Source organism: Chrysochloris asiatica, unplaced genomic scaffold (assembly GCF_000296735.1).
Source record: "Chrysochloris asiatica unplaced genomic scaffold, ChrAsi1.0 scaffold00039, whole genome shotgun sequence".
Classification (NCBI taxonomy): Eukaryota; Metazoa; Chordata; class Mammalia; order Afrosoricida; family Chrysochloridae; genus Chrysochloris; species Chrysochloris asiatica.
The window spans coordinates 11,771,211-11,783,219 of record NW_006408557.1 but is presented as its reverse complement, the minus strand read 5'-3'; the positions used below and the strand labels follow the sequence as shown (position 1 = coordinate 11,783,219).

General features: G+C 41.1%; 1 protein-coding gene across 1 annotated transcript in view; it reads right to left on the bottom strand.

Annotated features, from left to right (window-relative positions):
- PLK1S1 (polo-like kinase 1 substrate 1) overlaps positions 1–10,175 on the bottom strand; it is a 239,786-nt gene extending 229,611 nt beyond the window's left edge. The window contains exons 1-2 of the mRNA XM_006860749.1: positions 10,087–10,175; positions 4,267–4,329 (exon numbers count right to left, since the gene is read on the bottom strand). Of these exons, the coding sequence (XP_006860811.1) occupies positions 4,267–4,329; positions 10,087–10,175 (152 nt within the window). The remainder of the gene's footprint in view (positions 1–4,266; positions 4,330–10,086) is intronic.
- Positions 10,176–12,009: the final 1,834 nt, after the last annotated feature.

The window sequence follows — 12,009 nt, the reverse complement described above, 5'->3', positions numbered from 1 at the left end:
TTAGGAGGGACCAGGCACTGGAGAAGGATATCATGTTTGGTAAGGTGGAGGGTCAGAAAAAAAGAGGAAGACCCCCAGGGAGATGGATTGGCAAAGTGGCAGCATCAATGGGCTCAAGTGCGGCAACAATGGTGAGGTTGGCCCAGAACCAGGCAGTGTTTCATTCTGTTGTACGTAGGGTCACTATGAGTCAGTACCAACTCAATGGCACCTAACAACAACAACAATGAACCACATGGTCCACGGTTCGAGCCTACCAGACACTCCATGGAAGAAAGCTGAGGCTTTCTGCTCTCATAAAGATTTAAAGCCTTGACATTCTACATAGGGTCACTATGAGTTGGAGCTGATTTGATGGCACTTAACAACTATAACTGCCAAAGATAAAGTAACTGAGAATTTTTAGCAATCTCTGGAAGTTGATGATCAAACACGCATTCAAGATACATTAATAATTGATGATGCTTGGAATGATAAAGTTGGAAAAAGAGAAGGACAATAGGTAGTTAAAAAATAGCCTTGGTGATAGAAATGAGCTGGAGATGCAATGACAGGATTTAGCAAGACCAAGGACCTATTCATAGTAATACCTTTTCAAGCAACACAGGATGACTATACATGTGGAATTCACCAAATGAAATACACAGGAATCAAATCAACTACATCTGTGGAAAGAGGATGAAGCTTAATATCATCAGTCAGAACAAAGCTACAGACCAATTTCAGAACAAAGCATCAATGGTTAATGTACAAGCTGAAGAAATTTTAACCAAGTCCTTGACAACCAAAGTAAAATCATGAGTGTACCCCACCTGAATTTAGAAACCATCTCAAGAATAGATTTGATACATGGAACAATGAAGACCAAACTAGTTGTAGGATGACAAGAACATCATACATGAAGAAACCAGAAGGTCATTAAAAAGACAGAAAAAAAACAAAAAACCAAAATGAATGTCAGAATAGACTCTGAAATTTGCTCTTGACCATAGAGTAAATAAAGTAAAAGGAAGAAATTAGGACACAAAATTATTAAATAGATTCCCAAGGACACAGTATTATACTGAAATGTACAAAGACCTGGAGCTGGAAGACCAAAAGGCTTGGCATTTCTCAAGCTGAAAGAACAGAAAAAAGCCAACAGAACTTGGAAATCATCGGACAATATCTTTGATGTCCCATGTGAGTAAAGTTTTACTAAAGTTAAGACTTATTAACAACCAGCACTATGTAGATGACTCAATCTTGCTTCCTGGAAGGGAATTAGACTTGAAATACTCACTGATGAAGATCAAAGACTACAGATCTGTGCAAGAGACCTCTTTAAAGTGCTAAAGAGCAAAGATGTTAGTTTGAAAACTAAGATGTGCCTGACCCGAGCTATGGTATTTCAGTCACCTCATATGCATGTAAACGTTGGACAATGAATAAGGAAGATTATAGAAGAATCAATGCATTTGAATTTTGGTGTTGGCCAAGAATACTAAAAGTACCATGGACCACTCGATGAATAAATAAATCTGTCTTAGAAGAAGAACAACCAGAATGTTCCTTAGAAGCAAGGATAGGGAGGCTTCCTCTCTGGACTTTGGACATGTTGTCAGGAGGGATCAGTCCCTGGAGAATGACATCATGTTTGATAAAGTGGAGGGTCAATGACAAAGAGGAAGACCCCTCAATGAGATGGAATGACACAGCGGCAGCAACAATGGGCTCAAATAACAATTGTGAAGATGGTGTATTTTGTTCTGTTGTGCATAGGGTTGCTATGAGTCAGAATCAACTCAACGGTACCTACCAACAACAATTATTAATATCACATTCCAGTAAAATTACACTGAAGATAATTTAAAAACCAGTTGTAGGAACAGCCAGAAACATCACTACAGAAAGCTTTTAAGCCCATCTTCAGCTTATAACTGACTAGAATACCTAAAATTGGGCTAGATCTTGCCCAATGAAAGAGGCCTCCTGCAAAGTCTTTGCACTGCATAAGACCATAGGTGGAATTCTGATCCCAAGCTAGAATCTTCTGAAGTGGGAAATTGCCACCTGAAAAGACAAGCAGACCACCCCGGAGCAGCTAGAGGAACAGAAGATATTTTTTGAAAGAAAGACCAACAGGAAACATAAAAAAAACAGTAACTGGAGTCTGACTGACTACTACAAGAATAAGCAAGTTGTTCACTGGGGAGCCATCAAAGTAAGCAATCAAGATCCTTTAGGGCAAACCCCTTCCAAGACTGAAACTCAAAGGGAATACACAAGCAGGCATGTAATCTTGCTGGTGCCCACGTTGGTCTACCAATAAGAGGAGGTGGGAGAAAAACAGCAATAAAGTTGTGAGCTAAGTCTAATCACATTCAATAGACTCCTGTCAACCTGGATCGCAACCTGATTGGCCAGCAGTATAGTGAGACATAGGGACTCCTGAGCCCATGGACAGGGACATAGTCACAGAGGACTAGAGCAGACAGTGAAGAGTTCAGCTGATGTGAAGTAAGGGGAAATACACAAAAATGTCCATATTTGCAGATATTACCCATTTGACCTGGCTTCAATGGCTGGATGATCAGAACTCGACTAGAGGAAGAAAGAAGATGAAAAAAAGTGTAATCTGCTACAATTTGATGAACTTGACCTATACTTATGGATGTAGTAGCTTAAAAGAGGGAATGAAGCTTTATAGCAAGAATCATTTCCACCTCCTCTGTACACAGGGTTCATAGGGATGGGCAACTTAGACATTGGCTACCCAAAATAGGCAGGGAGGGGGACACAAAGGCACACAGTGACTGGTTTATAAATTTTCAAGAAGGAGCTTAGTTTCAGAGGGTGCGGGGGAAGGTAGAATCTCCACTGAGTGGTTTCCAACCTGTCTAGACAGGGCTGGTGAAAGGAGATGGGGATAAGACTCTTGTGGTTCAACAGTGAATAATTGTTATCAGGACTGATAGTGAATGCTGCAAATGTAAAGGTAGACATTTTATAACAAATGGAGGGGAGTGGTTGATCTTGCAGTCTAGGAGCAGAGGGCCCTGGGACCATCAAGGGAAAAGAACGGAGTGCGGGTCCCTATCCAGAGAAGCAGTGAGGCAAGAGATGGAGGCAGAGATGATGACGTGGAGAGATGGAGCGACTGGGGACTCTAGACTCAAGGAGGGAGAGTGGCTATGTGCTGGTGGCCAGGGGGCTGGTGTGCAGAGTATACCCTTTGGTTGTTTGAATGGTTATGTATTCCTGAGTGCTTGGTGTACATCCAAAAAAAAAAAAAAACCAGAGGGATTGGAAACAAATGCTGTTGAATGATGATGCATGGAAGGGATTGTAATCATTGCAATCAAACAAAATACAATAGGATGAATGTAAAGATGCTCTCCCATGTAAACTATCACTCAATTCACAATAAAAACTTAAAAACAAAACAAAAAAACAGTTGTAGCAGTAGACAGGGAACTCTAGAAATTAAAGCTGGGTTCAGAAGATTAGTAATGAGGGATATCACTGTTGATGAGAAATGATCTATGTTTACCTGTGTTTTATTGACTATGCAAAGACATTTAGCTTTGTGGATCATAACAAATTATGGATAACACTGCAAAGGAGGGGCATTCCAGAATACTTAATTGTGCTCAGGTGGAACTTACATATAGACCAAGAGATAGTCATTCAAACAGGACAAGGGGATACGGTATGGTTTAAAATTAGGAAAGGTATGCATCAGGGTTGTATTCCTTCATCATATTATTCAGTCTATACGCTGAGCAAATAATCTGAGGAGCTGGACTATATAAAGAAAAACAAGACATCAGATTTGGAGATAGACTCATTAGCAGCCTATGATATGTAGATGACACAACCTTACTTGCTGAAAGTGAAGAGGACTTGAAGCACTTCCTGATGATGATCAAACACTACAGCATTCAGTATGAATTACACCTCAACATACATAAAGAAGACAGAAATCCTCACAATTACACCAGTAAGCAACAGCTCACATACTCTGGACTGTATCAGTCCTTGGAGAAGATATTATGCTTAGTAAAGTAGAGTGAGTTTCCAAGGAAGACTCTGGAAGAGATGGCTACAACAATGAGCTCAAACATAGCAGACTGTGAGGATGACTCAGGCTGGGTAATTGCCTCATTCTGTTGTAGATAGGGTCACTCTGAGTCAGAAGCAACTCATCAAAACCTAACAACAACAAAGTTTATTGGTTAACATGTGCAAATTGGTTTAAAAACTGTTACCACTATCATTTCTTACCTGCATGTATCAGATTGACTGTATTCATAAAGTTTTCTTTCTAGATCCAGTCTCTTCTTTTCACTAAATTCAGAAAGAAAAAAATTTGTAAATAATTATATTCATAAGTCAAGCTTAGAATATGATCTCCTTTTGAAATCATGCCTTTCTGAGGCTGCTTCTCAGGTCTAAGAAGTACAAAATTCTCGTTGTGTTTGGAACTCAAGACATAGAAATACCAGGCAGTCACCAAGAAAAGTCTAGGAAGCAAAAAAGGTAAAAAGAACAAGACTCTTAAAGTAAATGGGTAAAAGCAGTAGGGAAAGGCTGGGGTATAAGCTCATTCACTCATTAAGCAACTATTTTTCCAGAGTAGTGTTCTGAGGCCTGGAGACTACTGTGGTGAATAAGTCAACCAATGCCCCTACCCCTCAGTCAGATGACATTGGGATGGAGAAAGGGAGGGCATTCAATAGACAAGTTAAATACAAAAAGTATATTTAAAAGCAAAATATAACATGGCCAGACTTCTCAGATACATTGACATTTGAGTAGTCAGGTTTCCACCAGGTCTGAAGGTAATGTTCCAACAAATCTACCTTGGATTAAAGATTGGTGGCTTACTCTGTTCCCAAAACAGATAAGGCTGGACAGTGTCAGGTGGCTAATTAAGAAAATACCTCTGAAACATATCTCACATTTAATGATGGTTTCCCTAACAGTATAACTTTGAATTTGGGGGAATTTCTTTTTATAACTCTATTATTGCCATTTCAGAGTCCTGGTATGGCATTGTAGAATAAGCAATCGATTGCAAGGCTGGTTTGAACCACATGGTCAGCAGTTCAAACTCACCAGTCACTCCTTGGAAACCCTATGCACTATTGCTGAGTTGGAACCTACTCGGTGGCACTTAACACTGTTGCCATTATTTGTCATTTACTGCTGTTTCCCAGAAAGTTCTACCAGAAAAGACTTAATGGATTGCAATGTTCAGGTGAGGACTGGCAGTAAACTAAAAAGAAGACTTTTTTATCCTAGGCAAAAGGTAAGACAAACTGGTCAGCAAAAGAGCCTGCAATGGCCAAAACAAAAAGAGCAGAAGGAAGGGTAAATGTACTGAACAAGAAACATCACAGTTCCAAAGTGAGTCCTCAAGGGACTAAAGCTCAACAGGCTCTGCTGAATAACCACCAAAGTACCAGCTTCAGTCCCATTATGTGAATTAAGTCCTTCACATCTGTTTTAAATTTAAAACTTAAAACACATGTTTATCTCAGTAAAAAGCCAAAGAAAAGACTTATTGGGAGGATCCCCTTGAAATGCCTACATGATAAAGTTTTATTTCAGAATCTTTGGAACCCCCAGCCCTGGCTGGGACACTTTCCTATGTGCCATGGTTTCAGTCACTTGTACCCTTCACCTGGACCTTTTCACATTTTACACAGTGGGGAGGGGAGTGAGAAAGTGTCCAAAGGTCACATGGCTCAGTTTTCTCTCGTATCAATTTTTTTTGGACTATTATGATATCTCTACCTGAATCAATATTAGCACTGAAAAAACTGACTGGTTAATGGGTCTTTTAAAAGAATTGTTTTATATAATTGTAAGAATCGATTCCATTTTTATGTTCCTACCATGCTTGTGGCACTATACACACTGTTAAGAAGTCACTCCATTAGGCTCTTTTAGATTTAATTTAGTATTGACTTTCAAGACAATGCCGGGAAAACACAGTATAAAGAGGAAAAAAAATCAAAATAGAAAATTACATCTGTGTGATTACAGCTATGACAACTTGAGCTTGAGATATTTCAGTTACAAAGGAAAGGCGCTAGTCACAAGACCAACAATGCAATGACCCACCTCTAAAAGGAACTATGTTTAATATTACATTCCCTAGAAATTTCAGTCGTTGAATGACTGAAATTTTAGGAGATAATAGCGCCTGTGTGAGAAGCTCTGGTGACAATGGTTAAATGCTTGGTTGTTAACCAAAGAGGTCAGCAGTTTCAACCAACCAGCTGCTCCCCTGAAGATAGACATGGCAGTCTGCTCCCATAAAGAACTATGGCCTTAGAAACCTAGAACTACTCTGTCCTATAGGTCGCTAAGAGTTGCAATCTACTTCATGACGAGTTTTTAAACAGACAGTCCCCCTAGGGTTGGTGACAGAAAAAAAAGTACGTTCAAACACTCAAGATAAATACAATGATATTCTTTACACCTTCTGCTTTTTACCTGCAGCTTTCTCTCTCTCCCTTTTTTTTTTTTACATTGAGTCCTGTAACTCTAGGAGAGAAAAAGTAAAAGTAAAAATATGAAACACCAACCATACTTCCCACAGCACTTTACTTACACTGGGTTCGATGATTCACTGCAATGGCCACACAGGACTCGGGCACCACACTAATAGTTATGGGGCTTATTAGGGAAATGAACAGTTTATAACACAGGATCAGAAAATGCTCAGGGCACTGGTGTTCAAATCAGTTGCTGATAAATGCCCACAAGACATATCCACCAGAAGCCTCGGCCTGAAGGCGCTTGGCACTAGCTCCATGGGTCAGCAAACCTAGCTCCCCCACGTAAGTGCTTGTAGACACCCCACTCTATAAGCAAGCCTCCTGCCCAAAGTCATTCAGCTTTACTTGCTTTGTGGGCGGGGAAGCGCACTGCTCTGTCTTGTGCTCTGGTTCTTGGTTCTGTTGCTGCTGCTCCTCTGCCACGCCACCAATGTCACAGCTTTCTGTCCCAGGATTAAGGAGGTTTAATGTCCAGGGATCTTGGGTCCAAAGGACATGCTCTCTCCCCTCCTGGCTCTTCTTCTTTGATAGCAGTGAGATTCCCTTTCTGCTTCTGAAATGGTTTATTTTAAACCCATGCTAGAATTGACAACTTTTTACAATTACAACGAACTCTGCCAGCGTCCACAGCTGAATCTCGTCACCCTATCAGTATCTTCGTCTATCGTCTCTTACCCAGACCCATAAAGGTAGAAATGTTGTTTGGTGTTTGGATTTACAGACAATGGTGTGGTGCTGTGGGTTAATGCACCAGACTGCCAAGTCGTTTGAACTATAAGGTCGATGTTTCAAGATCACCAGACGCTCCTTGGGAGCCCTATACAGGGTCGCTATGGGTCGGAACCAACTCGACGGCACTTAACAACAACAACAACAGAAAATCCGTGTGCTGTTATTTTACATATTATTCAAACGCCTTCATTCATGGAGTCCTGGTATGGCATTGTATGATAAGCACTAGACTGCTAACTGAAAGGTCCACAGTTCAAACCCACCAGCTGCTCCTTGGAAACCCTATACAGGGTTGCTGTGAATTGGAACCAACTTGAAGGCACTTAACAACAACACCTCATTATATTGCAGAACCAAGGTTCAACAACCTACACGTGGTCACACAACTAACTTGTGTGACAAGTCATGGGGCAAAACACAGGTTTCCACATTTCTACTTTAGCTTTCTCCGCATCCAAATTGATTCACCTCTATGCTTGTTAACTATGTTTGCTAACCACATGTTAGTCTATTAGTTACAGAAAATGAAAAATGAATATACTCAGCAACAGATTTATACTGACTTAGAAATAAACCTTCAAATGCAAAACCAACAGGCCAAAAAATTTGACTCAAATTTCTTAGACAATTTCATCAGCCTCACCTTGCTTAATAGTTAAATCAATAAAGATTAAACATAGAGTGAGTACTAATCATTACATGATTATTATATCATAAGGATTTAAAACAGCTGAATGTTCCTAGTACAAGAAGTAAAAATAACTCACAGTTAACTTACTTAAAAAAGAATACCATTTAAATCAGTAACATTTTAAAATTAGGACTGGGCTGAAATATAGAAATTACAAAAGGCCTGGAGTAACTAAACTCCTTTAACAGAAGAGATATTGAGTCAGAAGCACTTTACATGTAATGAAGTACACACCAATGTTTTATCTTTTAATTATCAACTATGTGCAGAAAATTAATATTATTTATGGATAGATGTACTTTTCCTGGTTGGCTGGAAAATAGTACCTATGTCTGGTTATTGGCTTTCACAACATTCATAATTCCTACACACAAGGTGGTTTTGGAATTTCTTCTACTCATTCAACAAACACTTATCAAACACCTCCTCCATCAGGTTCTCTATTCTGAACTGAAGACCCAGTTAGATATGGCTCCTGTCCTCCTGACATTCTCAGTCTTAGTCAAGAGCAAGACACTAAAGTGGTCACCTAACTAGAGTGCTGAGGTTCCATTTGTTACAGAATGGGGGTGATCAACACCTTGGGCAGGGAAGGTAACAAAGGAATGGTGTTTTTTTTTTTTAATTTGAAGATGAGGAAGTCATGAGGAGGGCAAAAGATGATACTTAATTATTCACTGGCTCTGGTAGCGTAGTGGTTACAAATTGGGCTGCAAACCACAAGATCAGTAGTTTGAAACTACCAGCTGTTCCACAGGAGAAAGATGAGGCTTTCTGCTCCTGTAAAGATTTATAGCCTCGGAAACCCTGTATAGGGTCACTATGAGTCAAAACTGACTCCAAGGCACTTAACAACAACGACAACAACACAGGCTAGACAATTATTAACTTGGGTGTCAGGGAAGGCAATAAATATATAACAAGAGAGAGGTTGGCAGAGGAAAGATGAAGGTTACAGAAGGCACTGGGAGGAATGGAAGTACTGTTAACTGATGGTACATGGAGGAGACTGCAATAATTGAAATAAAATGAAGTCTATGGTTTGCTGAATGTAAAACTGATGATCTGCTCTGTAAACCTTCACTCAATTCCCAACAAAAAGTTTTTTAAACAAACCACTGAAATGGCAAAAAAAAAAAAAGAAAGAGAAAAAAACCATGTCAAAAAGGATTAAGGAGTAAAACAGTAGAAAAACTGAGGAGGCTTGTAAATGCTTTATAAATATTTGCCAAAAATAAACCGTTAGGTTTATAAGATAAATAGCATTCCTTTTTAAAAGCACTTATTTATACCATTACCTTACATGTAATTAAGAAATGTCATTTTAGAAATGTCATTTCAGAAACATTTCAGAAATGTCACCACACAGAGAATAATTGTTCTGTAACTTCTAACACAATTTTCTTTATCAAAAGATCCAAAAATCGATTTCCTTCCTTGCCAACTAATGAGGCTTTCAACTCCAATGAATTTGGCAGTTAAACAGGAGTTCCAACAATGTATCTTTTAAGTGGCTATTTAGAGTAAAATGCTTTAATTCTGAGGATTAGCTGTTGTCAGGGATTCCCACCTTTCCTGTCCTAATCAAAGGTATTATGAGGCTGGACGTTTCCCGCTGAAAATTTCATTTCTTCCCTAGAAAGCTGACCATCTTCCCCGGCTCACCAGAAGCACCTCCTGCATTTAAACAGGGCATATGTTTGTGCAAACACGTACATTCTCTCCCACCTTGCATTCCTAGGCCTGTCATCATTGATGCAGTGCAGCTGTCAGGTGAGATGACAATTTGAAGAGACTGGGGAGGAGGCCTGTAAAAGGGAACTAGAGAAATTTACAAGGTTTGACTGAGAGTGACAGGCAGGAGAACTCCCACTCTCACTTCTAAGCAAATTCAGTGACATAGCCACATCCTCAAGCGGGAGAAAGACTCCAGCGGTTGTTGCTTATGAGGTGGAAGGGAACAGTCTCACCTCTCTCTGAGCACCCCTCTAATGCAAGAGCCTGACCAAGAAACAGGGGCACCACGTGTGGGGCGAATGGGAACTGGAGACAAGGCACCCGGAACATCCTTGGCAAAGGCCGATTCCCGCCTCAACCCTTCTTTTGCTGTACCTGTCCCGTAGCCCGTGCTGGAGGCGGCACAGACTCTCATAGTAGTCGGGACTTGCCAGCGGCGCTGTGGGATCGGAAGTCCGGCGCATGCCCCCGGTGTGGTCGCCGCGCTTAGTTTGCGAGGCCTACGGCGTCCGGCGAACCCGGGTAGTCCCAGGCGACGGCCCCACCATGCACCGCGGGTAAACACGGCGCCTGGCCGCCGTGCGGTGGGCGGGGCGGAAACCCGGCTGGGGCGAGGTGGCGGCTGCGGACGTTTTGGAGCAGGGCGCGCCGAAGATTAAGCAGGACGGGTTCTGTGCTGGGGGCGGGACAGGGCGGGGCGTCGTGGAATCCCTGGCACTGACGCACTGCTATGGGCGGAGTGGGCGCCGGTGCTGGGCCCAGAGTCTCTATGCTCACTCAGGTAGCTGACCCTGGCATTTCTTTTCACTGACCGTTCACAATTCACGGGGGAGAGATCCTACTCCCACCCTGGGCATTGGCACTCCTTTGAGGACTTTATGCTTCAGGCATCAACCGTTCCTGATCCTAGCTGGGTAGCGGATGTCGTTAAATGGCCTTACTTGAAAATTCGTGCTAACCCTAAGAATGTGTACCTGTAGGTTTCCAGGGCCAATTAATACTGGAGGTAGCATTATAGATAGTGGAGATTGAAAAGGTGGTCCTGAAGCAAACATATATATGCAGACATAGTTCAGATGGATGGTGCTCCAAACATCCTATAGGAACTCTGAAGCCAGGCTAATCAGGGTCAAACCCCCTCTTTCAATGACCAGCTATATGACTCAGTACAAGTCACCCACCATTCTGACGCCTAGTTTCCTCATATGTAAAATGGAAAGGCTAAGCGCAATCGTATGGATTCTGATTCATAATGACTCTGCATAGGGTTTTCTGTGGCTGGAAATCTTTATGGGAGCAGAAAACCTTATCTTTCTTCCAAGGAATGGCTGATGGGCTCAAACTGTCAGCCTTGTGGAGAGGTTATTACTGCACTGTTAATTCAGTAGTAGAATCCTCACCTTTTATGTGAAGTTGTCAAGGATTTCATTTTACTTGCATCAAAAATGAACACCCATGGAAGCAGCAGTGAAGAAATCAAATGACAACTCAGGGTTACAGTCAGAACAGTTAGGAAAAAAGGAGGAATGGAAACAGGAAACACAGGGAGACCGTGGGATGAATGATGTTACATTGAAGGGATTGTAATTAATGTGATGAAACAAAATGTACATGAGTTGTTGGTTGTAAAACTGATGATCTGCTAGTAAACCTTCACCCAACCCACACAAAAAAAGTTTTTTTTAAAAAATTAGATATTGGGCAAATATGCTGCAAAAGACTTTTGTTCAAGTGACAAAAAACAAAGATGCCACTCTGAGAACTAAAGTATGCATGATCTAACTGGTGTTGATAAAGAATATTGAGTATATTATGGCCTGCCAAAAGAGCAAACAAATCTGTCTTGGAAGAAGTATAGCCAGAATGTTCCTTAGAAGTGAGGATGGTAAGAGTTTGTCTCACTATGTTATCATGATAGACAGACCATCCCCTAGAGATGGACATCATGTTTGATACAGTAGGAGGCCAGTGGAAAAGAGGAAGACCCTTAAGGAGATGAATTGACACAATGACGGAAACAATGGTCTCAAACACAGCAAAAAAGTGTGAGGATGGCACAGGACCGGGCAGTTGTTTTGTTGTTAGTGTGAGTCAGCATTTAATGATAGCAACAGCAATATGCTGGATACCTGGGTTCCATTCCTGACCAATGCACCTCATGTATAACCCCCATGAATGTGTCAGTGGAGGCTTACATGTTGCTATTGTAAATTACTAAAGTTTTTAAATTACCTGCTGCTAGGCTTAGAACAAAGACCAAAGCATTTATTTTGTATAGATACTCAGGAGTACAGGGAG